General features: G+C 40.6%; 1 protein-coding gene across 12 annotated transcripts in view; it reads left to right on the top strand.

Moving 5' to 3' along the window:
* mycbp2 (MYC binding protein 2) overlaps positions 1-27,985 on the top strand; it is a 243,061-nt gene that overhangs the window by 64,648 nt on the left and 150,428 nt on the right. For 11 of the 12 annotated variants that reach the window (XM_068034347.1, XM_068034350.1, XM_068034348.1 and 8 more), the window contains exons 7-17: positions 4,814-4,885; positions 5,573-5,669; positions 8,229-8,302; positions 8,456-8,594; positions 11,571-11,647; positions 15,293-15,497; positions 18,454-18,618; positions 18,810-18,968; positions 20,420-20,624; positions 24,963-25,108; positions 26,039-26,143. In XM_068034347.1, the coding sequence (XP_067890448.1) occupies positions 4,814-4,885; positions 5,573-5,669; positions 8,229-8,302; positions 8,456-8,594; positions 11,571-11,647; positions 15,293-15,497; positions 18,454-18,618; positions 18,810-18,968; positions 20,420-20,624; positions 24,963-25,108; positions 26,039-26,143 (1,444 nt within the window). The remainder of the gene's footprint in view (positions 1-4,813; positions 4,886-5,572; positions 5,670-8,228; positions 8,303-8,455; positions 8,595-11,570; positions 11,648-15,292; positions 15,498-18,453; positions 18,619-18,809; positions 18,969-20,419; positions 20,625-24,962; positions 25,109-26,038; positions 26,144-27,985) is intronic. The other variant, XM_068034341.1, reaches the window with a different exon arrangement.

The following is a 27,985-nucleotide window of genomic DNA, read 5'->3' as shown; positions in this document are numbered from 1 at the left end:
AAGGACAGTTAGGGATGGGCAATAAATGCTGGCCCTGACAGCGATGCTCACATCCCAAGAATGAATTTTAAACTTGAATTCATTCAAAACTGTGCTACCCATATCCTAACTTGTACCAAGTCCATTTCACCCATCAACCTTCTGCTGTCCGACTTTGCATTGACTTCCGATCCACCAACGTCTTGATTTAAAAATTCTCATCCTTGTGTCTGAATCCCTTTGGCCTCACGCTCCCTATTTCTAACCTGCTCCAGCCGTACAACCGTCCGAGAGCTCTGCATTTTTCCAGTTCTGGCTAATTGTGCATCTGCCCCTCCCTTTGTTCCATTGTACTGCATTTTGGAAGGTCTAATGCAGGTGGGAAGTATACAGTAAATGGCAGAACCCTTAGGAGTATTGACAGGCAGAGAGATCTGGGCATACAGGTCCACAGGTCACTGAAAGTGGCAGCACAGGTGGATAAGGTAGTCAAGAAGGCATACGGCATGCTTGTCTTCATCGGTCGGGGCATAGAGTATAAAAATAGGCAAGTCATGCTGCAGCTATACAGAACTTTAGTTAGGCCACACTTAGAATATTGCGTGCAATTCTGGTCGCCACACTACCAGAAGGACGTGGAGGCTTTGGAGAGGGTACAGAGGAGGTTTACCAGGATGTTGCCTGGTCTGGAGGGCATTAGCTATGAGGAGAGGTTGGATAAACTCAGATTGTTTTCACTGGAACAACGGAGGTGGAGGGGTGACATGATAGAGATTTACAAAGTTATAAGCGGCATGGACAGAGTGGATAGTCAGAAGCTTTTTCCCAAGGTGGAAGAGTCAGTTACTAGGGGACATAGGTTTAAGGTGAGAGGGGCAAAGTTTAGAGGGGATGTGCGAGGCAAGTTCTTTACACAGAGGGTGGTGAGTGCCTGGAACATGTTGCCGGGGGAGGTGGTGGAAGCAGGTACCATAGAGATGTTTAAGAGGCATCTTGACAAATACATGAATAAGATGGGAATAGAGGGATATGGACCCCGGAAGTGCAGAAGGTTTTAGTTTAGGCAGGCATCAAGATCGGCGCAGGCTTGGAGGGCCAAATGGCCTGTTCCTGTGCTGTACTGTTCTTTGTACCTGCAGCCGTCTAGGTCCTATGCACTACAATTACCTCCCTAAACCTCTAAACCTCTTCACCTCTCTCTGCCTTTAAATGTTCCTCAAAACCTACCTCTCACCTGTCCTAATTTTTCCTCCTTTGGCTTGGTGTAAAGTTGTGACTGATTACAGTCCTGTGAAGTGCTTGTTACTATATTAAAGTAATTTTATAAATGCAAGCTCTAATTACTGCGTCCTGCTGTTTCCTTGTATTCAACCTGTAAATAAATCTGACCAGGTAATTTTTAATCTGTATGTATTGGTTTCATGGAGTATTTTCTGCCTTTTGGAACATTGAAGAATATGATGAGCATCTCATACGATCTTGTATTTATGATATGTTGATAAAACCGTATACGATATGCATGATAAACTCTGGAATTCCCTCCCTGAACCCCTCCACCTCTCCTTTTTAAGATGCTTGTTAAAACCTACCTTTTTGACCAAATGTCCAGTCATTTGTCTGAATATTTCCCCTCTGTGGCTCGGTGTCGCATTTTGTTAGATAACACTCCTTATGATGTTTTACTCTGCTAAAGGCACTTTTTAAATACAAGATGTTGTACCAGTCTTGGTGTACTTTTATTAGCTCTGTCCCCAGGATATTGATTTTAAAATTCTTCTCGACTAGAAATCTATCCACAACTTTACTTCACCCCACCTTTGCAGTGTCGGCTGGTTTAGCGTTCCATCTCGCCCTCCACTGTAGATCTGGACTAAAATACATTTCTTATATTGCATTTGCCCCATTAATATAGTGGCAACAGTGGGGAATTGCACATACATGATAAGGGGAAGGTTTATACAGCTCCGTAATGCAGCAGTCTCATTGCTGCACTGTGGGACTGCTGTGACAGCATAGCCAGACAACAAAATCGCAACACGATTATGTTCTATTTAGTTTTGCTTCTACTGGTATTCCTGCTTGAAAAGAGTGAATGAAGCATCAGCCCAGAGGTTTTTCTATCTGATAGCAGCATTTATACAGCAGGGTTGGTGCCAGTTGTGCTCTTGCTGCTGGTTGCAATGTGGATGTTGAGCTACTTGTATTATCTGGATGAGTTTAAGTGGTTCTTGTGTGCTGGCCCTGTACTTTGACAAAACCATGCCTAGATCTTTTTGCACTGCAAAGATGATTTGCAGGATATTTTGTGATTCAGTCATGGATTTTATCCAAGAGGCACAGTCGAGATGGTGACTTGTGCTTCAAAAAATTTCCCAATGGAACTACCCAATGACAAGTTTCACACAATTTTTAGTCATAGATCTTTCCCAGTGTAATTCTGGATATTTATGCTTACTGCTTTGCACTTTTGTTTGGCTAAGACGATATCTGGAGGTTCTATTTATTAGGAGGAGCTCTGCTGTGATATGATATGCCATAACTAGGATATAATAGTACAGAAGATCTCTTATCTGTTAAAGTAACAGATTTGTATAACTGTTCATAAATATTCCAATTGATGATTAGTGCATATATTAATGATTTGAATAGAACAATCTTTTTGTATTTGTCTGCAATTGTTTCATGATTTAAATGCTATTGAGGATCTGGTTTTCTTTTTAAAGTTTGAATGAGAATACAGGGAGGTAATGCCATGTACAGAGATTCTGCCATATGACTTAATATCTTGCTATATGGCTTCCTAACCGTGCTTTTGTACATTGAAAGTCATGTGTGGGAGTTGGCAGTCGTGTTTGGAATCAGACAGTGGATCACAGCAGGAAGGATAATAAAGTGTTCAAAGATTAAAGCATGCGCTACACTATGGGGAAGTATGATACCTGGTGGTACCCAGTTAATTATTCCGTCTTTATGTTTGCAACAGTCGGAACCAGATCTTTGAGACCTGACTTTATCATCATTGTGTCTGGCAGCACACTATCATGTAGTCAAAAATTCTGCTTTATAGAGAAAAAAGCCGGTCACCTAATAAATGTCAGATTTTTCAGTATCTCCTTGAGCAGTACTTGGAATATTTTTCAAGGTTCCAGTGCCTTGTGTGACCCCAAGGCAGAATTATTTTTAATCTTCATTTATGATCTGAGTTTATTTGCAGGTTCAGCAGCTGCGTACAGTTTGAATTTCCTTTAAGTATTAAATTACTTTCCATTCAATAAATACGTTTCCTAACAGACTGGAATGCAGGATAAAGATCTTTGTGATGGGCCAGGACACTGAGTCAGAATATATGGCTGTTTAAACTGTGTTTTAGGAGAATTGCTAGATATTTTCATGCAGTATTGTAGGCTGTAGTCTCTCATGGCTAAGCAAACTGAAACATTTTATGTACAAAATGAAAAGAATGTAGTAAAATAAGAGAAGGAAGAGTTGAGAGCAACCAAACATTTTTCCATATTTTACTCTATGCTTTATCCTGGTTGCAGCATGAATTTTGGTGTGGAGCAGCTGAATCATACTTGATTTGGCTTCTTCGCCTCATCTGTTGGAAACAGTGCCAAGAATCGATGCATTTCATGAAGTGACATCATGGTTCTGCGCATTCTGAAGCTGGATTATTAACCGATGCAAGTCTGCTTGCTAGACCAGTAGTGTGGTGCTAATGAGCATTTTTAGGTTTATACAGTGGGCTACATTGAATAATATGACATCAGTCACACTCTTGAATAGCACCTACTACTAGTGAAAATTCCCTGGGTGCTTTATAAAGGAGCGAGATGGGGAAACTGCCACTGAAGAGGAATTGGGAGTGATGACTCTTTCACTTACAAAAGCTTCTTCATAGCCCTCTCAAATGACATCTTCTAACTGAAGAGAAATTTGCCAAGGTGAAAGGATTTAGGAGAGATAACTTTTCTTTCATCTAGCATTCAGTTATTTTAAAAGCAGATATAATTAAATTCAATTTGAGCAAAAGCTGCTACAAAATCACTACTTCACAGTAGATGCCTCTGATTATTTTCTTTTAGCCTTAAAACATGTGCTTCGCATAATAAAAATATGCCATCCTATTTAAACTGGGCAAGGAATTTAATCAATTAATGGTAAGGAATTAATGCGAAAAATATTAATGACCATATGATGCCTACATACAGATCCTGACCTCTTTGCTTATACAATTAATTAGAATCATGGTTAGTTCTGAACTCTGAGCAATATATCTAATAATTCTGGGTTTGACACAAATTGACTTAATCAAAAAGGGAAAGATTTCCGTTCTGCATTGTGCATTATGTTGTCAACCCATTCACACTTCTCCAACCTTCCTGCTTGTGCTCTCCTGACATGACAGTATAGGGGAGGGATGGGCTGCGTGCTGCAATGGAGCTGGGGTTTGAAGGGGGCGGAACATTGACCTGAACAGTCGCATGCAAATATGACGCAAGACTGCACTGCTCTCTGGAAAACTTGCATTTCTGTGACCCCAAAGTCAGAACCTCAATCCTGACTCATGGTCTGCATGGGAGGAGAGAGGAAACAGTGGGCAGAAAGAAGACCTGGATGTGTATAGAAGGATGGAAAGAGAAGCTTTTATGCATTGTCTTGAGAGATCAACTAGTTAATTTTTAAAATATAAAGTTTCTTTGCAAATTATGGAACAAACAAATAAGCTGTGGATGTACTTAACACACTTTTTCAGATGTATAGGGTAATGTACAGTAATATTTTTAACTATATAAAGGCAAGCAAGATAACTGAGATGTTTCATTTTTAAAAGGGCCATGTGTACAACTCTACTTCCCGCATAAGGAACAGGAAGGATAGAAAATCATGGCTCGGCTTTGCACAGGTAAGTTACAAGTTTATAAAGCTTAGTATGTTAATGTGTTTATCATTCATTTGTTACCTTCCGAATTCGGTAATCAATCAAGAAGAACCCCAAGACATTTCTATCCTGCACTAAGTAGAACACATATTTCAGCCAACCAATTGTGATGTTTTATTAATGGTGACTGTAGAGAAAAGCTGTGGCTTTAATTGTCCTACCTTCTACTTAGTGGAGAAAGCATGACAGTAAACACAGGGAGGGAGTGGAAATCATTTTTTCTTTAAAAACTCACTGTAAACATATTTATTTTCATGTGTTTGCATTTGATGAATTTTGACCTGATAATTGGAATGTACATGTGTACTTTGAAGTTCATATTTTGTATTGTTGAACTGTTGTTTGGCCTCTTGATTTTAAATGGTTGCAAATTAGATGATGGAGGGCATCTTCAACAGGAAGCATTGTCTTAGCTAAAGATTAAAGCAATAAATTACTAATATGCAGACATTATAGCGTAATGTCCAATCACAGCGGAGCTTTCATAGGAAAGTAATTGTGTAGTGTTTAATGAAATTCCATTTGTGAGAAATATTTACTTAAAAATGTCAGCTTGTATTCTTATTTGGAGTTATTGAAATGAGCTATTTTAGCTGAAAAGGTAAAGCATCCCAAGATGTTCTAACTGTTCCTTTTGTGTCCATTGAACAGGGTTCTTTACTATATAGGGATTTAAATAACCATAATATGACCGCTATGTCCATAAACCCAGAAACATTGGAACAGGAAAGCACAGTTAATCTTCCAGGTATGTACTAAATTGACAGTAATATTAATGGTAGTTTGTATTTGGGGTAGGGGTATTTGGAGCATTGGAATTACAGTTGTACTAGTATTAGCATTGCAAGTTGTCAAGGAGAGTCTTTCACAGATGAATGGGTTTTATGTGAAGGGCTAGGATATGCTAACTTGCAGTAAACCACTTACTGAAAAGTATTCCATTGGGTTGTTCTATAACAGATTGTGGGTAACTGCTGTCAAAATGAGACGATTTAGGATTAATTTTGTGAAAGGTCCGTTGATCTCTTTTCTCCTTGCTTTCATTGTCCTTTCTTTCCCCCTCCTCCCCAATTCAAAAAGTTCTCTAGGGTGTTTTGATTGCCTGACCAGGTGACCAAAGAGGAATTATCATGGCTAATTTTCATGCTGCTACTCCATCCTTTTTCATAGAACCATACAGCATGGAAAGAGGTAATTTGGCCCATCATGCCTGTGGCCAACTCTTAGAAGCAGCTACCCAATTAGTCCCACTCCCTGACTTTTCCTCCATAGCCTGTAATTATTTCATTTTCAAGTATTTGTCCAGTCGCTTTTTTTAAGTTACTGTTGAATTGGCATTCACCACTCTTTCAGGCAGTGCATTCCAGATCATAGAAAAAGAAAGATGTCCATTTATGTATTGCCTTTCATGACGGCAAGACGTTCCGAAGTGCTTCACAGCCAATGAAATACTTTTGATGTGTAGTCACTGTAGTAATGTAGGAAACATGGCAGCCAATTTGCATACAGCAAGCGCCCACCAACAGCAATGTGATGATGACTAGATAATCAGTTTTGTGATGTTGATTGAGTGATAAATATTGGCTTGAACACCGGGGATAACTCCCCTACTCCTCTTCAGAATAATGTCATGGGATCTTTTATGTCCACCTGAGATGGCAGATGGGATCCCCGTTTAACATCTCATCTGAAAGGCAGCACTTCTAACAGTGCAGCATTCTCTCAGTACTGCACTGGAGTGTCAGTTTTGATTTCTGTGCTGAAGCCCTAGACTGAGACTTGGACCCACAACCTTCTGACTCAGAGGCGAGAATGCTACCAGCTGAGCCATGGCTGACAGCATTATAACTCACTGTATATAAAACAAAAATTCTTAGCTCCTCTGGTTTTTTTGTGACATAACCTTAAATCAATGTCTGCTGCTTACTGACCCTCCTACCAGTGGAAACAGTTTCGTCCAATCTGCTCTCCCCTTTTATTTACTGTTATCAAAACCCCTCCTTGATTTGGCAAACGTTCTTTAAATCACCATCCCCTTTTAAGGCAATTTTGGAAAACTCCTGTGCATTTCTCAGTTTCCAAGACCGGTGGAAGCAGAGCTTAGAGTGTACATTTCTTGTTAAGTGATGAGATATAAGCGGGAGAATTTATAAGTTCAGTGTATGGACTTTTCAGTTGCAAATACTGCGATGGATATTAACTTCAGTATCAAACAATCTCAAATTATACCCCTGGACCAAAGAGTTGGCTATTAAGTAAACAAAGTGACTCCTGACAATGCAGAGCATGCACAGAGTGATCACTGACATCATCAGTGCCTGCGAACGTTTGCCAGCTTGCCAGTATGATTGCGCGCACGCTATGTCCTCACACCTCAATAGCCGTCTCCATTCACCCAAACAGTACCCCGGTCCCTGCCACTATCCCTGCTTCAATCGCCGCTTCACCCTGCTTGACCCCCCCGACGCTCGCTCCAGGCCACCCCGCTTCCCCACTCTCAGCTGCTCGCTCCTGCCCTCAACGCTTTCTCCCCCCAATCAGCTGCTTCCCCCCTCGGCCGCTTGCTCCAGACCTCGCCACTGCTCCCCCCGCACCCTTCGGCTGATTGTTCCCCGCTACTCTCCCCCGGCCGCTTGCTTCCGCTCCCCCTCCAGCCGCTCGCTCCAGACTGCGCCGCTTCCCTCCTCAGCCACTCTCTCCCACATTGCCCCTCGCGGCCCGCATTGCTTCTTCACGCCGTCAGCAGGGAACGATCGAACGTGGGAATGAGTGACCGAGAGGAGGGAGTGGGACGGGGATGGGAAGCAGAGAGCGGGATGGGGGGGGGTGGGGTGAGGAGCGAGGAGTGGGAATGTGCAGCCAGAGGTGGGGGGGAGTGAAGAGGCCGGAGCGAGTGGCTAAGGGAAGGCAGCGGGAAGATAGACACAGGAGGGAGCGGCAAAGAGAAACGCAATGGCAGGAGGGAATGGGGGACTGTTCGGGGTGGGATGGAGGCAGATATGGCAACCGTTGAGGGGGATTTCAGGTTGAATTTGTTTTTTGTAATAAATTGAGCAGCGCCATCTTTATTACTGGAAGTTGCCTGAGACGTTGCAGACAGTGACGTTTCAGTCGAAGAGGCTGCATTTGCACATGTGCTAGTACTGTGCCACTCAGTGGTTGGATTGTCGACAATCGCAGACTTAAGTAAATGGATAACTCCAAAGTTAAACTGCTTGTTTAAAATCATTGCAGTAAAGGGCATTGTTTTTACATGAATGTTAACTGAAATTCCATGGCATGATTACAAATTAATTTCTCTTTTTAGGTTGCCAGGCTGAAGGACAGAACATCCTTTTCACAGATGGAGAATACATCAATCAAATTACAGCATCAAAAGATGCAAGTATATTATTTATAATCATGACTTTTTCAAACAATAGTGCTGTAAAGTATTTTTAAGGTGGCAGTACTGCCCAGTAGTAATTTCTTGCATGTATTATTGCCTAATGATTACACAAGGTAATCAGCAATATTCTTTCCTCTCCCTTGTAGGATGGTTTTGTAGTTCGGATATACGCAACAAGCACTGAACCTGTACTTCAGCAGGAACTGCAGCTCAAGCTAGCCAGGAAGTGTCTTCATGCTTGCGGCCTCTCCTTGTTCGATCTAGAGAAAGACTTGCACATTATTAGTAAGGATTCTTGATTTTTTAAAATTGTTTTACACGCCATTAACACTTTATTAAGTGTTTAGAGGCTGATTTCTTTTTGTTTTGCTTTCTTTATTTAGTATAAATATCTTGCCTGTACACCATTCCTTCCCAGATGCTCGGTGCTTGGGTGTAAAGTTTGGAAATGATCTCTCTACTCTGTGCATCCCACTAACACAATCAGGTCACACAATAAGTAATGAATGAATCAGGTTTTCAGCATTGAGCATGGATGTCTAAAATATGACTAGCCTGACTAAAACATCATGATGGCTAGCATGATTCATGCTGTACCTTCCACTGTTTGAAAGTAGATATTTATATCGTTAATGACAGAGACTTGGGGTGACTAATGCTGGTGGCCATTGCCTCTTAACTCCCAAAAACAGGTGGGAAGGTAAAATTAAAAACATTTCAAACCCAACCTGCACACTGCTACCTTCTCGAGGACAATTGTGGATGAACATTAAGTGCTGGCTTTGCCAGCGACGCCCACATCCCATGAAGGCTTTTTTTTTAAAAAGCCGCATGAGAGGTGGTTGACCAATTCGCTCTCAGGAGCCAGTGTCAGTGGCGTAGTGGTAATGTTGCTGCACTGTTAGTCCAGAGGCCCTCGCTAATGCCCTAGGGACATAGCTTCAAATCCCACCATGGCAGCTGGTGTAATTTAAATTGAGGTTAAAAAAACAAATGTGAAATCTGGAATTAATAGCTATTCTCCGTAATGGTGCCGTGAAACGGTCATTGTCGTAAAAACCCATCTGATTCACTAATGCTCTTTAGGGAAGGAAGTTTACCATCCTTACCTGGTCTAGCCTAGATGTGATTCCAATGTTGTTGACTCTTAACTGCCCTCTGAAATGGCCTAACAGGTCACTCAGTTCAAGTGCCATTAGGGATGGAGAACTTTTATTAAAAAGGCAGTTTGATCATTGAACACTGTTAGGGAGGCGGTATGCTAAGGAGGATTAGGTGCATCTGTGCTATCCTCTGCAAATAGCCTGACGATACAAACTATGAAGAGTCACAAATGAATGATGATTATCCTGTCAAGGTACTGTAGAGGAATTTCTGCCTGTGAAATAATATTCCAGAAAGGGAGCGAGTGGTTTCAGGAGAGAATAGAGAAAAAAATTGGGTGGGAAGTGGAAATTAACATGCATTCCATCAACTCTGGCTTCTTGTACATCCTTCGCTCGCTTTGCCCCAATATTATTGCAACCTTTGGCCATCTAAATTCTAAACTCTGAAGATCCGTTCCTACTTCTCGCCAACGTTCCACCTCCTCCTCCTCCTTTAAAACTTGTTCAGATCCACTTCTTTTAGTCACTCCTCGTAATATCGCTGTCTTTCATTCAGTGTCCTTTTTCTATCTGGTTACACTTCTGTGAAGCACCTTTGGGTTGTTTTTCTACATTAAAGGCATTACGTAAATTAAAGTTGTTGTTGAATGGGTAGCCATTGAAGTGTTACAGATAGTCTCAGCAGTTCTGTAGTGAGATCGAAAGCTCAGCCTGCAGTTCCACTTTTTGGTTTGTAGTGCTTGCTGGAAAAATCTGCATAAACTTCAGATAATGGTATGATCAGACTGCAACCAAAGTATCTTCTGACTCTGACTATAAAGACTCTCGCTTGAAAGTCACCAATTGGGCAATGTACTGGATGGTGCCGACTGCTCATGAAGCTCTCCAGCAAGGAGTTAATGACTTTAGGACTGGGTGGGGGCAAATGGACAAAATTAAAAACGAGACAAGGGAATAGATTTAGAATATAAATATTAAAATTGCTGAGAGAGTTGCAACATTCTATTCTATGGAAAAGTCCCTTGGCATGCTATTCGTGAAAATGCATTAAAGTGGCAACACTTGCTTGCAGGTCAGACTGTGATTTGCAGCTGTGTGGTGACTCAGCTTATTTTTTAACCATGAATTCTCAGTGTACTATTAGCTATTGTTTTAGTTGCTGTAATATATATTTTATAATATCATATTGCATTTTTCACTCATTAGTCAGTGAGAATCTCTCTCCCTTAAAGGATGCGAGTACGTTCTGCTGGGGCCCAAGTAATTGCAGGTTGTTGATCACTAAACTTTATTCATCGTTAGTTCTCGTCCTTTTCCTTCATCTTGCCTTTCAACAGTTATCTTAAATTTTAGCTAGTTAATTAAATGTGGCAACTTAGTTATTGCTGAACATGATTAGACTCTATACTCTCAGGTCTGTAACAGAGATTTTTGTTTGTTGCTCTGCTGTCTTTTACTCTGCATTTTCTCTTTTACTCTGCTGTGTGCTTTCTTAACTTACTCCTTTCTTTTGCATTGCATCCCTCCAGTAGCACTCCTTTCTTCTCTATGCTGCTCCTCTCTCTGTCATCCAAGCTCCCTGAGCTCCTTTCTTCTGCCTAGCGCTACTCTTTCTACCCTCCTCCACACCTGCCAAGCGACCCAAGCCATCTGTTCATGCTGCAACATGATTTGTGCCACCTGACCACACGACCAATTGACTGCCTGCTTTTTGCGCTGTGTGACTGCTTGATCTTGTCAGTCACTGCTCATTCGCACCACACATGCTATGTTCACTGCACCGCTAACATTAAAACCCCATATCAGCACTACCTACAGGTGTAACCAGTTTTGGAGGTTGGCACTTTTAGCCATGATCTTCCCATAGATAAACTGCTAATGGTAAGGCATATGTAGAAAAAGCTTTTTTGTATACCTTTTTTTTTGGAAAAGTGCACCTCGAAATTTCTATTTGCACTTTTATTGAGTGATTAATGTGCTTGTATTTGAACATGGGTGTTGATTCATTTTTCTATGCATTGCATCATAAATTTTGTTAACTCCTTGTGCATGTCAAAATGTAGGCAGTGTGCGGTCAATGCCCGATCACACAAAACTCTTAATCTTTTTGCATTATCTGAATATACTGAAGTCCTTAAGTGTTCATTTTTGTCAGGTACAGGATATGATGAGGAGTCAGCTGTTGTTGGAGCTGGCAGAGAGTTTGCACTAATGAAAACTGCTAATGGAAAGGTATGTAGGGTTGTTTCACAACTTTAAGAAGTTACTGTTGCAACCATTTAATGAATGGTTAATGGTATGTGGGTTTTTTTTGTCCACTATTTGGATACAATAATCCATTTAAATGCATCAATGCCTTTGTTAAAATAGTTTTCAAAGAAAGCCACATGAGCATATTAACCATTCATCTGCTAAAGTAGCCAACAGTAATGTTTAGCATTTTGTTCATTAATCATGTGTTCATCTATAGCAGACAGAAGCCTACTCTGTTTTGATATTTCGCTACAGCCACCCGTGTACTGTGTACACGGCTACCAAGTTGATTTTTCTTTTCGTTTGCCTGGTATCTGCCTTTGATTTTTGTATTGCTAATTTAAGGCACAAACTTTATTTTTTCTACCATTGTGTAGACTTGATGCATCTTCCATGCAACCATTGTGAATAGTGACATGTTTATAATGGCAGGTAATATATATATATATATATATATATATATATATATATATAGAAAAGGCTTGAGAGTGATTTGTCCATGTTTCTGTATCTCACATGAAGTAATTAATGAGTTTAAAATGATTTGTTCTGTTAATTATGGTCCACTTTATGGATTGAGGCATTTTGGTCTGGTAATTAATCCATTGCAAAAATAAACAGGTAGGTATGGGAAGGCAAAAGAATCCTTTGTTATGCACGTTTGTTGGAATTTTGTTCGGAGGTTACAATTTTGCTTAATCTTTTTAAATTGAATGCTTGATCATTTTTACTGCTGTGTTTTGTGAAATGTTAAGAAAGGAACATAATGCATCTTATTTGTTCAGATTTTGCATACCAACGCATACACACGGGCCCTCAAAATGGAGAAAACAATGGAACCTTATACCATTTAAAAGCTTGGGGATCCTATATCATTTAAAAGCGTGTTATCTTACAATAGCTGACCTACATGACTGCCTGGTTCTTTCATTACCTAAACATGTAATTTAAAGACTGTTCTCAGTTTTCTGAAAATCCATTTTAAAAAAATTGCATCCATCTCTCAAACTCTCATTGGAAGCGGGAAGGAAAAAGAAACACAGTGGGCGGCACAGTGGTTAGCACCACAGCCTCACAGCTCCAGCGACCCGGGTTCAATTTTGAGTACTGCCTGTGCGGAGTTTGCAAGTTCTCCCTGGGTGCTCCGGTTTCCTCCCACAGCCAAGGACTTGCAGGTTGAAAGGTAAATTGGCCATTATAAATTTCCCCTAGTATAGGTAGGTGGTAGGGGTATATAGGGAAGGTGGGGATGTGGTAGGAAAATGGGATTAGTGTAGGATTAGTATAAATGGATGGTTGATGGTTGGCACAGACTCGGTGGGCCGAAGGGCCTGTTTCAGTGCTGTATCTCTAAATAAAAATAAATAAATAAAACAAATGAAAAGGTGTTTTAGAATTGGAAAAGAAAGTATGAAATAGCTGCGGTTGGGGGGCTGGGGTGGCGGTGCAGGTGAGGAATCAAAACTTCTCTCAAGAAATAGAGAGGGGGAAAAAATGGCAAAATTAGTGTTTACAATTGTTTTAGTTATGAAGGATTCATAATATAATGAAGCTGCCCTGACAGAGTAGCTTTATTACTGTATAATTGGGCCAAGTGGAATGTTCATTTTCAGAAGAGGACGATTTTATAATTTCTGTTTTATGCTGCTGTCTTCTGTGTCTAGAGAGCCACAACAGCCCGAATTTTGTGGTAAGAATAATGGTGAGGCTAACAGTGCTCACCATTGTGAAGGGGTAAATCTGACAACTTCTAGCGTCTGCATGTGCACAGTTAAATATGGAAACCATGAAGTTGCTGTCCAAGTTGTCCTCTTCCAGAAGCTTCACTACATTGGTATCTCGCAGAGAAACTCGGCATTCAAACATAGGCAGGGGCGTGAAGCCATTGCTCCTTCAGTAGCACCTTCCAAACCCGTGACCTCTGCCACCCAGAAGAACAAGGCCAACAGATGCATGGGAACACTGCCACCTGCAAGTTCCCCTCCAAGTCATACATCATCCTGAAATATATCACTTTTCCTTCACTGTCACTGAGTCAAAATCCTGGAATTCTTTCCCTAATAGCACTGTGGGTGTTGCTATACCACATGAACTGAAGCGGTTCAAGAGGGTGGCTCACCACCACCTTTTCGAGGGCAATTAAGGATGGGCAACAAATGCTAGCCTTGCCAACAACACCCACATCCCATGAACGCATAAAAGAATTGTTCAGGTACTTGCCTATTAACCATGCCAGAAAACGTTGGGGCTTGTCTATTCAAAAGTAAATGAATGTTTAACAATATGGTAATTATTGCCAAATAATCTCTCTGGCACTGAAAATTTACTTTTAAAAGTGTGGAATCTAATTCCTTCAGATTTTAATTACTTTTGGAGATTTAAAAAGTTTTTTTTTACTTTTTCTTTCTCTTTTATCTCAATCCCATGTTTCTTTCTCTATTTCACTTTCTGTATGCGATTTGGCATTGAATTAAATATTCTAACTAAAGTCTCCTGGTTTAGACACTGCATGTCTTAGTAAGGGTTCATCAATGTAAAATGAAAGACTGACATACATTTATATAGCACCTTTCGCAACCTCAGGATGTCCCAAACTGATTTGCAGCCAATTAAGTACTTCCGTGTTGTGTTGCAAGCCAATTTGTGCGCAGCAAGCTCCCAAAGACAGCAATGTGGAAAACAACCAGATAATCTCTTTTTTAGTGAAATTGGTTGAGGGGTAAATATTGGCCAGGGCACAAGGGAGAACGCCCCTGTTCTTGGAAATAGTGCCGGGGGCATACGACCACCTGAGAGCGCAGACAGGGCCTTGGTTTAGCATCTCAGCTGAATGACCGCACCTCTGAACAGTGCAGCACTCCCTCAGTACTGCATTGGAGGGTCAGCCTAAATTTTTGTGCTCAAGTCTCTGGAGTGGGACTTGAACTCTGGCTCAGAAACAAGAGTGCAACTAACTGAACCATGACTGATACCTAAATGTGATTGGTTAAGGAGACACAATTGCCCCTTCACACAGATCCCCTGTGCTGTTTCCAATCTCTCTGGTTACTGTATTTTGCAGTGCAAAAGCCCACAGAGAGTCTGTGGCTAAGTTGACTGTAAAATCCAGGCCAAAATTTAAATGATAGTGTCTAATTTGTGGTTAGCATACTTTGGCTAGGAGCTTAATCTGCAAGCACTTCTGCTGGCATAATTGAAGTTAAAATTCATTCTTTCTAGGATGTTGATGACAAGTAGTTAATAATTAACACTTTACGAACTCAGTAATGTGATGTGGTCTTGCATGGTTGATAGTAAACTTCGCATAGAGTGCTGTAAAACTGATTATCATGGCAAAAGAAAATTTATACTTTTGGGGGAAAAAGTGAGCCTGCAGAAACACATTTAAACTTGTATTCCAAATTTTGGAATTATCCATGTTTTGGAACATGAATTTTTTTGTGACAAATTGAGCATTTTCAATCCCACTTCTAGTTGCAATTTTAAACAGTTTTACAGTGGTTAGTCCTTTGCAGGATTGCAGACAAATCATGATGGATGTTGCTACTCTGCTTGAAATATGATAGAATATGGATATTTGAATTGAGCAGTATTTTAAGTACATTTTTCTCTTTTTGTCCCTAGATATATTATACTGGCAAATATCAGGGCCTTGGAATCAAGCAAGGAGGTCCAACAGCAGGGAAATGGGTTGAACTACCCATCACCAAATCACCAAAGATTGTACAGTTCTCTGTGGGCCATGATGGCTCTCATGCCTTAATGGTGGCTGAAGATGGAAGTGTTTTCTTCACTGGGTTGGCTAGTAAAGGAGAGGATGGTGAATCAGGTATAAGCTTGGAAGTGGGCATGTTTAATTAAGAATGTTAGTGTTCTAATATGAAATAACCATGTGCATGTAAAACTGTACAACTATTTGAGTGCACTGGTTCTTCTAAAAGCAGGGAGATAAAATTGTTGTGGTAGTTAGATATGAATGCCAAGAACCAGGAAAATGATTAGTGCCATTGGAATTGATGGAAATGAGTTTGATGGGTCCCTGTAACGGGTACTTAGAAAAGTTCCAAAAGGATCCTTTTTATGCAGTCTTATCCTTCAAAGCTAACTCTCCATGCTAATTAAAAAAAATACAAGGACTGATGTAAGCTTTTGATTTTTCATATCCAGAGCTACAAACACTGAAAACAAATTGCTTAACAGAAAATGTATACATTGTATAAAATGTACTCCAGGGAGAATGCTGTCACTGAGACTGCCCTCAATGCAGCCCAGCCTCTACCAGTCATGGATGAGCTGGACATACAGCCAACCAAATCGGAACTCAGTGATGCCATTGATTCCCTAGCCAGCGGAAAAGCCCCTGGGAAGGACAGCATTACCCCTGAAATAATCAAGAGTGCCAAGCCTGCTATACTCTCAGCACTACATGAACTGCTATGCCTGTGCTGGGACGAGGGAGCAGTACCCCAGGACATGCGCGATGCCAACATCATCACCCTCTATAAAAACAAAGGTGACCGCGGTGACTGCAACAACTACCGTGGAATCTCCCTGCTCAGCATAGTGGGGAAAGTCTTTGCTCGAGTCGCTCTGAACAGGCTCCAGAAGCTGGCCGAGCGCGTCTACCCTGAGGCACAGTGTGGCTTTCGTGCAGAGAGATCGACTATTGACATGCTGTTCTCCCTTCGTCAGATACAGGAGAAATGCCGTGAACAACAGATGTCCCTCTACATTGCTTTCATTGATCTCACCAAAGCCTTTGACCTCGTCAGCAGACGTGGTCTCTTCAGACTACTAGAAAAGATCGGATGTCCACCAAAGCTACTAAGTATCATCACCTCATTCCATGACAATATGAAAGGCACAATTCAACATGGTGGCTCCTCATCAGAGCCCTTTCCTATCCTGAGTGGTGTGAAACAGGGCTGTGTTCTCGCACCCACACTTTTTGGGATTTTCTTCTCCCTGCTGCTTTCACATGCGTTCAAATCCTCTGAAGAAGGAATTTTCCTCCACACAAGATCAGGGGGCAGGTTGTTCAACCTTGCCCGTCTAAGAGCGAAGTCCAAAGTACGGAAAGTCCTCATCAGAGAACTCCTCTTTGCTGACGATGCTGCTTTAACATCTCACACTGAAGAATGCCTGCAGAGTCTCATCGACAGGTTTGCGTCTGCCTGCAATGAATTTGGCCTAACCATCAGCCTCAAGAAAACGAACATCATGGGGCAGGATGTCAGAAATGCTCCATCCATCAATATTGGCGACCACGCTCTGGAAGTGGTTCAAAAGTTCACCTACCTAGGCTCAACTATCACCAGTAACCTGTCTCTAGATGCAGAAATCAACAAGCGCATGGGTAAGGCTTCCACTGCTATGTTCAGACTGGCCAAGAGAGTGTGGGAAAATGGCGCACTGACACGGAACACAAAAGTCCGAGTGTATCAGGCCTGTGTCCTCAGTACCTTGCTCTACGGCAGCGAGGCCTGGACAACGTATGCCAGCCAAGAGCGACGTCTCAATTCATTCCATCTTCGCTGCCTTCGGAGAATACTTGGCATCAGGTGGCAGGACTATATCTCCAACACAGAAGTCCTTGAAGCGGCCAACACCCCCAGCTTATACACACTACTGAGTCAGCGGCGCTTGAGATGGCTTGGCCATGTGAGCCGCATGGAAGATGGCAGGATCCCCAAAGACACATTGTACAGCGAGCTCGCCACTGGTATCAGACCCACCGGCCGTCCATGTCTCCGCTATAAAGACGTCTGCAAACACGACATGAAATCCTGTGACATTGATCACAAGTCGTGGGAGTCAGTTGCCAGCATTCGCCAGAGCTGGCGGGCAGCCATAAAGACAGGGCTAAATTGTGGCGAGTCGAAGAGACTTAGTAGTTGGCAGGAAAAAAGACAGAGGCGCAAGGGGAGAGCCAACTGTGCAACAGCCCCAACAAACAAATTTCTCTGCAGCACCTGTGGAAGAGCCTGTCACTCCAGAATTGGCCTTTATAGCCACTCCAGGCGCTGCTTCACAAACCACTGACCACCTCCAGGCGCGTATCCATTGTCTCTCGAGATAAGGAGGCCCAAAAGAAAAAAGAACATCCTGATATCTCATGTTTAAATGGATATACACAATTTTAAGTGATTACTAGTCTAAGACAGTAGAAATAGAAAACTATTTATCCTACTTTCTAAGTCATTGGTCTAGTTGCTCTGTTCCAGAAGATTCCTTTTTTAGTTGATTTATCTGGATTATTGTCTTGGAGAGGTTGGAAAGTGTTCACCTTAATCCCTTATGTCCTGAGAGGATGGAGAATAGGAACCAAAATGTAGGTGTCAATTTTAAAATTAAATGTTTAAAATTTTACTTGCTGGGCACCTTCCATTTGGAGGAGCTTTCCAGTCAATGCTGTCCGTAATGGGGTGGAAATACCTGCATCATGGTACAGATCCATTCATTTCATTGGGAGTTCCCACTTGAAACTGGCTTATAAGCTGATGTGAAACCACCTAACTGGGGAGAGCATGCTTCCAGCTGGGTACACTGCATACACTGAAGTATTCCCATTGCAACTGATGGTCATATCATTTTCATGCAATTGTCCTCCCTAGGGAAGGCCTGGACATTTAAGATTTAAAAATAAACTGAGTGCAAAGCATAATCTATGCCTTAGAGAAGTTGTTTATCTTTGAAATTGTTTTCCTTCTTCAAATAAAATTAACCATTAATGTGTGTATACTGCAATTGAAAACTATTGAATAAGGTTTTCCACTTCATTGTAGCTAAAAGCAGACGCCAACCAAAACCTTATAAGCCAAAGAAAATGATAAAAATGGAAAGTAAAACAGCAGTCTATACAGCATGTAACAATGGAAGCAGCGCTATCACAACAAAGGATGGAGAACTATACATGTTTGGAAAAGATGCTGTTTACTGTGACAACTCAGGTTAGTAATCTAAAATGGCCGATACGTAATGTTTGTGTATTGTCTTTGTTTAAAAAAAAAATTCTTCAGTGATCCATCATTGGGTTAAGCACATGTTCTTAAACTTTTTTAAATATAAATCTATAAATAGGTCTTGTGACTGAGTTGAAGCACATGTTCTTAAACTTTTTTAAATATAAATCTATAAATAGGTCTTGTGACTGAGTTGAAGGGTCACTTTGTGACACAAGTAGCCATGGGTAAAGCTCATGCTTGTGTCTTGACCAAGAATGGAGAAGTTTGGACTTTTGGTGTGAACAATAAAGGACAATGTGGAAGGGAGACTGGTGCACTCTGTCAAGGGGGAAAAGGTAAGTAGTGTTCATTTGTGAGCAGCTCATACTTTTACTTTGAGATGCATAATTGTTGTTGGGAGCACTCAATAATAGGATTTTTTTTCCAAAATGTGTTTCCTTTGAGTGAACTCGGGCTCTTGTCAGGAACCTTAAAAAGTCTGTTACCTTGTTAAAAGATAGTGAGTTATAAACCAAAAATATTAGAATTGCAAAGATTCTGAAAAGAAAAAAGGTTAATGTTTTGGGTTGAGACATTTGCATTATTTTTAAAGTAGGAGAGAATTTTGATTTTTTTTTTTCATGGAGATCCACTCCATTCTCCATTTGCACCTATGGTCTTGCCAGCGATTTAGAGCATGGGGTAACTGATATGTACCAGGTAGCTCTATTGATTTTCATGGGCGACAGTGCTTTGGAATGGCTTGGATGTAGGTACCAAAAATGTGAAAAGTTAATTCAGGCATGGATGCTACATTACAATTTTTTCATAACCTGATTGCCTTCAGATTGGACGTAGACCAGTTTGAAACTTGCCTGAATGTTTCCATTGGCATGGCTTTGAGTGCAAATGAAGATGGTCAGTGGTACAAGAAAATGTCTCATTATTACCTCCAAGGTAATAGTTACGAAAAAAAAGCATGTGGCTTTGGCCAGGAAAACTTAAAACTGGAAGTACTATTGTAGGTGTTTATTCCACCAGGTGAGACAGGTCAATGCTAAAGATTGGAACAATTTTCCACTTTTTGCACCCAGCACCAGCTTTAATGCTAGGCATAGTGCAGGTTAAATAAAGGGCAAATCTCATCCCATATCCTATGCTGTTTGAATCAGCTCATTTTAGTTTTCAGTAGCAGCTATCCATATGGCCATTCTGACTGAAGCAGCCAATTAGGGCTTCACTGTTGACTTTTTTGATGAGCACTGGCACTTTGAACTCAGTTAAGCCTGTTACACTTAGCAACAAAAAACATCCTCCTCCTCCATTGGGTGTTGTGCTGGAATGGTTAGAGCACATTTCCACATCTTTTAATATTTGGCAGTGGAGAGGCATTGACACCATTAAATATTCAATATTATGACATTCGAGAGCAATGCCTTGCGCTTACCTCCCAGCATTATAGTTTCGCAAGGTATGTAACCTATTGAAGCCTAAGAACATAAGGAATAGGAGCAGGAGTAGACCATTTGGCCTCTTGAGCCAGTGCCATCATTCAACACGATCATGGCTGAATGACGAACTCACTAGATGATAATCTTGGGGGATGAAATTACATCCTTGGATATTTCGCACAATGACAAATAAGAAAAATACAAAGTCAGTTGAATGTAATCAATGTTTTAATTGTGTGAGCAGTCTTATTCTTGGCCAGTTTTAATTAGAATGAATGGATGTTGAAAAATAGTGAGACTAATTTCGGCAGAAAGATTTTGAATGACATGACCCATGTATTTATTTTTTTGATTAGGTTTCAATGTGGAAAACATGGCAACAGCAATGGATGAAGATTTGGAAGAAGAGCTGGATGAAAAAGATGAGAAATCCATAATGTGCCCTCCTGGAATGCACAAATGGAAATTGGACCAGTGCATGGTCTGTACTGTGTGCGGAGACTGTACAGGTTATGGACCCAGTTGTGTCAGCAGTGGGCGACCGGACAGAGTTCCCGGAGGGTGGGTTCACAATGTGCCTTTGTTTTATATTAAACCAGTAAATGTATGTATTACAGTATCAAACAGTAAAATGAATCATTGAGCAAAGTACTAAAGAGTTGGTAAATATAATCTGCAACAAAAGCAAAATACTATGGATACTGGAAATATGGAATAACAATAGAAAATTCTGGAAACACTCAACAGATCAGGCAGCATCTATGGGGAGAGAGAGAGAATATTCAACGTTTCACGTTGATTATTCATCAAAACTTGATCTGTCGTCGGGTCAATGTAATTGTGCAGATGCTTAAAGTGGAATTGTCCTTTTTTGTGCCTGCCAAAAAACTTATTTTCAAAGCTGTTGTATTGGTTTCTAATCAAACACTATAAAACTGCTCATTTTGCAGCATCTTTATAAATCCTGTGGAGTTTTTTTAATGTAGTTATGGATTAGCCTTTCTTAAAAAAAGGTGAATCCTGCTGAACCCGTTGATATTGTCAGTAATGAAAATTTCTGGAATTCTTCCATCTCTGCAGTTGAGGTTGTAACTGTAAATCTTGCTCATTGAAATGCCTTGCCAAATATGATTCATGGCCTGGTATTTTGCAAGGGGCAGTAAAGAAAGAGAAGAAAAGCAAACCACAAAGAATTTTTTTTTCTTTAAAAGTAATATCTATCCTTTTTGTCTGATTTGGTTGAGTGGGCGGAAAGGTGGCAAATGGAATTCAATCCAGAGAAGTGTGAGGTAATGCACTTGTGGAGGGCAAATACAGCGAGGGAATACATAATAAATGGGAAGATATTGAGAGGGGTAGAAGAAGTGAGACCTTGGAGTGCATGTCCACAGGTCCCTGGAGATGGCAGGACAGGTTGATAAAGTGATGAAGGCATATGGAATGCTTTCCTTTATTGGCTGAGGTATAGAATACAAAAGCAGGGATGTAATGCTGGAACTGTATAAAACGCTAGTTTGGCCACAGTTGGAGTATTGCATGCAGTACTGGAAGGACATAATTGCTCTGGAGAGAGTGCCGAGGAGATTTACAAGTATGTTGCCCGGTCTTGAAAGTTGCAGCTATGAGGAAAGATTGGATAGGCTAGGGTTGTTTTCCTTAGAACAGAGGAGGCTGAGAGGTGACTTAATTGCTGTGTACAAAATTATGAGGGGCCTAGATATAGACAGGAAGAATCTGCTTCCCCTAGCACAGAGGTCAATTACCAGGGGGCACAGATTTAAGGGGATTGGTAGAAGGATTAGAGGGGACGTGAGGAAAACATTTTCACCCAGAGGGTGTTGGGTGTCTGGAATTCGCTGCCAGGAATGGTGGTTGAGGCAGAAACCCTCAATTCCTTTAAAATGTACCTGGACATGCACCTGAATTGCTGTAACCTGCAAGGCTATGGACCAGGTGCTGGACGGTGGAATTAGATTGGGCAGCTAGTTTTTGGCTGGCACGGACACAACAGGCTGAATGGCCTCCTTCTGTGCTGTAAGTTTTCTATGGTGTTCTCTCATCCTGTTGTTTTCTGAACAGGACTTTTTTTTTATCTCTCATTGGTGGCAATGGTTGCCTTGTCAAATTTCTCCAAGAAAATGTCTCTTTGAAACTATTAATAAATGCAGCCTTCCATCCAGCCAGTCATTGAGCTTTATAGCCACTTGATGACATGGCCTGTATTAGATCATCTGACCATTTGTGCACAAAATGCTCTGTTCAGATCATTGCATCCATTCCTTAAGAAGTCTTTCTCAGGTGATGCTATCTTTATACCTAACTCGGGTTTCTTTACATAAAGAAACCTGTCAGATCACTGCTACTATTGCACAAGCTGCTTTGGTAGTTGTCTGTACCCTAAGCTGAATACAATCCAAATTGTTGTACACTGGGAAGACTTTTAATCTGGAGGCCAAGTGAACTGCTTGATGATCCTTACTGTGGAGATGCACATGGCTAAGAATTTCAGTTCTCTACAGGCATCCAAATTAAACTCTGGAATTACCTTTTCTTAAAGGGCTCTTCAGTTAAATGGAGGCCACCCTAAAAGGCTTCATAACTAAGTTTAAAAGCTTTTCTGCACATGACTTTGACTCCTTTAGTCATTAGTAGTTAATTGAGGTTCATGGCTTCTGAAGTGCAGGTCCATATTTGATTTTTTAAGCAAGTGGGAATTTGGTTTTGATCATGCAGTACCATACACTTGATGTACACAATAGTCACTTGCTCCTTGTATAAGGTGCGGTGCTCTAAGATGCATCCAAGTAGAGCAGAAGAATTTGGGAACCTACATGTAAACTGAAATCAAGGCAAATTATGCTCTGACTTTCATGAAAATTTAGCAGTTTCCCCATAATTGTGTGGTCAGTATATCTTTTGCCCCTCCTTTCCACAGCAGACAACCTGAGTGCTGAACTGGCAACAGGCAGCTCTTTGCAGTTGCTGCAATGTGCTCTGGAGCACCAGAAAGTTGTGAATGAAGTGAGCTCAATTATACATGAGTGTTTATGTTATATGCCTGCCTGTTTGCTTCATTAAGTGCTTCTGCAGGGAAGGACAGCACCCTGTTATATTTCACTGAATCTCTGCCACAATTCAGCAGTGCTTTTTTTTATCAGGGATAAATCCATTTAATGCAGAAAGTCCTGCTTTTGCAAGCTATAGAAGAAATATCCCCAGACTGCTTTGGAACTAACTTAATATAAACGTATAAAAATTAAAGATGGTGACACATAGGGAAAATAATTCCAGTGATTTGTTCAGGGGTTTGTCCGTAAGCTGGCTTTTCTCAAAAAAGAAAATGCATCGGGGTCGAGAGTCTCAAAGTAACTGTAATTAAACTACCAAATATCTTGCACACAACAAGTGTTTACCAAATGCCTGTTGGTAGAAGTAATATTTTTCCATCTTGGGGTACCTATGCATCTTGTTTCTTCCCAGATGAATGGCTGTTATAGAGATCCTTTCTAGGATGTAGCAGCTGCATTCCACCATCAATTTGAAATGTACGTTGTGGGGTTATCATAAATTGAGAAGAATGCCAAGTATTGTAGGACATTGTGGTGTTCAGCCATTTCTCTGACCCTGTACTGACGCTACCATTAGCATACTTGAGATAGTGAAACTATACCTTGGGCTTTGAGATTACATTTTCAGATTTGCACACTGTAGTGCATATCCTAGGGTGATGGCAGCAGCTACATTTATAGCTAATGAATCACGGCAACATATGAGACTACTGTAGCAAAATCTGTTCACTGATGCATTCTGTAATCCTAAAAAGCCAAGATTGAGTACACTAACAACCAATTGAGATGGCAAACTTCAGTGCACTACGCACTTCTCTTGCTAGTCTCTAGCCCATCTCGCTATAGTTTCTACTTACTTCATAAGCTTGTGCATAATCAATTCTGGATGTAATCAAGCCAAACTTCCATACCTTTCTGCTCAACACCTTGCTGAGGTTCAGAGCTTCAAGATGGGTGCTTTCAGCAGGTATAGGTCCACTGTAGCAGTAGAACTCCGTAACTGGAGTTTCCGGTCACTCGTTTGGAAAGTTCATCCATCATGATTTTTGATCAGTGAGATCCTGTTCTAAATAAAATTTCTGAAGTATAATTTAAACTGAATAGCAATAGGTAAGGAGTTGTAGTTTTTGATGGTTGCTCAGCATTAAATTAATCTGAATCTTGGTCTGTTAGATTTTAGTTTTTGTATTACCTTGCCTGAAGTCTTTGTTGCTCTATTCAACGAACTCAGCATGTTTCAGAACAAGGCATTGTGCATAAGACAGAGTGGGACAAGATTATCTGATGAAAATGGAAAAAGACAATGTCCCTTTGTGTTTTTTCTTTCTCAGCTGCTCTAATTAGAGGTGAACTTCAGTCAATGCATGAGTAGCACCAAAGCTGCAATTTCAATTCTTGCTCTAACCAGAATGTATCTATCGGGCTGGCATTTATTTGAATTTATATACAATTTCTCAGATTTTTGCATATTGTGGATCTGTTTTTTCATTCTTTTTCTTTCTAATCGTTTAAGTCGACCGAACAAAATATTTTTAATGATCAAGTTCCAATTCTGGAAAAGTCAAAATCAATTGCATCAACCATTACCGCATTTTAGTCTAATATTATTTGTTGGCTCTGGTTTCACTGCTGTGCATTTCTCTCTGGTACTGACTGCTGCATTATCTTTTTGCTGATTCATCTTCAGTTCGTTAGAAATCTTATGTTATAATTTGTGGTGTCTGAAAAACAAGTTAAAAGGTAACTGCATAAGTGAATTATAATAAACTGAGGACATGTATAGGCAAGTCTTTTTGTTACAATTACATGTTTTTATTGTGGTCTATTTTAGGCTTTGTGGATGTGGGTCTGGTGAGTCTGGTTGTGCTCTATGTGGTTGCTGTAAGGCCTGTGCCCGAGAGCTGGATGGACAAGAGGCAAGGCAACGAGGAATTCTTGATGCTGTTAAAGAGATGATCCCTTTAGATCTTCTTTTAGGTTAGTGTTTTTAACAGTTTTCAACTTGTTTTTTCTGAAGTTTAACTTAACATGGTATCAAAACAAGATCCCACAATGTGTATCAGCAGCATTCCTGCAGTGTATTTAAAATTTCAACCAAAAGAAAAATAAGTTGCTTTGAGATTGCCCTGTGGTTGATCAGATTCATGAGTTTTAAAGGTACTAATTTAGGTCTTTAAAGTCCGCCTGAATTAACTTGCTATTTGGTATGTCTTTTGACATTGTGTGAAGGATATAATGTTAAGTGATGCAGTGAAATATCATTCATAATCCTAGAAATTACAGCACTGGTGACGGCACTTTGGCACACCAAACCTATGAGGATTGCTAACTCTAACTGGAGCCATCTACTGTACTTCCATTCCCCTTCTCTTCCTGTGGATCCTCTTAATAATTTTCCTTTTTAAATACCTACTTTTAATAGTCTCTGCTTTGATGGACATTTTGTGAAGCATTCTCTGCTCTTTATTTGCAAGAGTTGGTCACTAGTAAATGCATTTCAGTTCATCACTAGATGACCATTTTTTTTCTTGACATCCAGCTAGAACATTTGAAAAATATTTGCTTTTGTAAAGTACTGCATTGTAATGCAGTATTTAGTTATTGGCAGCTCTGCAGAACAAAACAGAAAACATCGCATTAAATTGCTTGTTGCAGGAAGAAAAATATCATTTAGCTTTAAAATGTGAAAGAAAACTTACAGTAAAAGCCCCAGTGCCCTGTATAAAATGAATGAAATGGTTACTGTAAATTCAATTTTAGCTCTTAAAATACCCTCTGATAAATAGGTTTTTGGGATTTTTTTGTGCCTTACTGCTACATGATTAAATTAAAAATATTGGAAGAGTATTTTAAATGGAATGTTTCCAGTACATACTTTTTCCCTTTAAATAATTGTGATTTCTTCAGCAGGACCTGTCCCACCAGGAGTTAATATAGAAGAACATATTCAACTAAGACAAGAGGAAAAAAGGCAGCGGTTGAGCAGAAGGCACAGGCTGGAAGAAGTGAGAGGTATGTTTTTTGTAGAGGTTTGAGTGACGACATCCTTCTAAAGTGGTGTTTTTCAGACACAAGTAAAAAAAAATTATCAGTACATATTTTAAATATGCTGAATGGATGACTGTTGATCCCTCATTAATCTTGCACAGCATAAAAATCTAAAATTTTAAGTGTCATGCTGAATGATTTAAAAAAAACTACTAATGGCTGTAATATTTTCAGTTCTAAAGCTGTGTACCTTGATCTGATTAAGCATTTGTGTGAAATCTGCTTAACTAATTGTGTCCTATATTCAACCATAAAATATACTGGAGAAAGCACTATAGCTATATTATATAGCACATTGTAACTGGCCTAAAAAGAACTCCCTCACAAAAAAGTTGAATCATAGCCAAGAAAAGCTTGCACTTATATAGTGCTTTTTACAAATAGCTTGCATTTATGTAGTGCCATTTACAAATAGCTTGCATTCATATAGTGCCTTTTACAAATAGCTTGCATTTATATGCCTTATACAAATAGCTTGCATTTATGTAGTGCTTTTTACATTGTAAAATATCCCAAAGCACTTCACAGGAACGATTATCAAACAGAATTTGACACCAGCGCACACAAGCAGATATTTGGACAGGTGACCAAAAGCTTGGCCAAAGAAATAGGTTTTAAGGAGCGCTTTGAAGGAAAGAGATAGCAATTCTTTTCAGGTGAACAAGTAAGAACTTTAACAAACTCTTAAAGATTTAGTCAAGGGTTCATCTGCTGACTAGAGTTTTCTTCAACTGAGATGCTTGCATATTCTCAATTTGTCAAAAGTCATCAACATGCAGCATGGTTGTTTGTTCCCCTTGGACGGTTACTGTTGTTGACTGAACTATAGCTGCACAGCCTCGGCACCTGTTGCTGGCTTTAGTTACTTGTAGGCCCGGGAACTCACCTAAAGGGGCTTGAATGTTCCTTGCAGCAGCTGGCACATGAATAGACTTGAGCATCAAGCAGATCCCGATTAGAAAGGTTTGTATTTTGTATAGTTCTTTATCATGGCAAGTCATGCTGCAGCTGTACAGAACTTTAGTTAGGCCACACTTAGAATATTGCGTGCAATTCTGGTCGCCACACTACCAGAAGGACGTGGAGGCTTTGGAGAGGGTACAGAAGAGGTTTACCAGGATGTTGCCTGGTCTGGAGGGCATTAGCCATGAGGAGAGGTTGGATAAACTCGGATTGTTTTCACTGGAACAACGGAGGTGGAGGGGCGACATGGTAGAGGTTTACAAAGTTATGAGCGGCATGGACAGAGTGGATAGTCAGAAGCTTTTTCCCAGGGTGGAAGAGTCAGTTACTAGGGGACATAGGTTTAAGGTGCGAGGGGCAAAGTTTAGAGGGGATGTGCGAGGCAAGTTCTTTACACAGAGGGTGGTGAGTGCATGGAACTTGCTGCCGGGGGAGGTGGTGGAAGCAGGTACGATAGCGACGTTTAAGAGACATCTTGACAAATACATGAATAGGATGGGAATAGAGGGATACGGTCCCCGGAAGTGCAGAAGGTTTTAGTTTAGGCAGGCATCAAGATCGGCGCAGGCTTGGAGGGCCGAATGGCCTGTTCCTGTGCTGTACTGTTCTTTGTTCTTTGTAACACTTCAAGGTGCTTCATATACAGTGAATTACTTTAAAGTGCAGCTATTATCTAGACAGATGTAATGGCTGTTGGAAGCTCAGAAGGATCCCACAAACAGTAATAAATGAGATAAGTAACCCATTAATTTGTTTTTTGGTTCTTGTAGAGGGATGAATGTAAGGACACAGAATTTACTGCTTATTTTTAAACAAAGTAATGGGATGTCCACCTGAATCACT

Source organism: Heterodontus francisci, chromosome 6 (assembly GCF_036365525.1).
Source record: "Heterodontus francisci isolate sHetFra1 chromosome 6, sHetFra1.hap1, whole genome shotgun sequence".
NCBI lineage: Eukaryota > Metazoa > Chordata > Chondrichthyes > Heterodontiformes > Heterodontidae > Heterodontus > Heterodontus francisci.
This window is presented reverse-complemented; position numbering and strand designations above follow the sequence as displayed.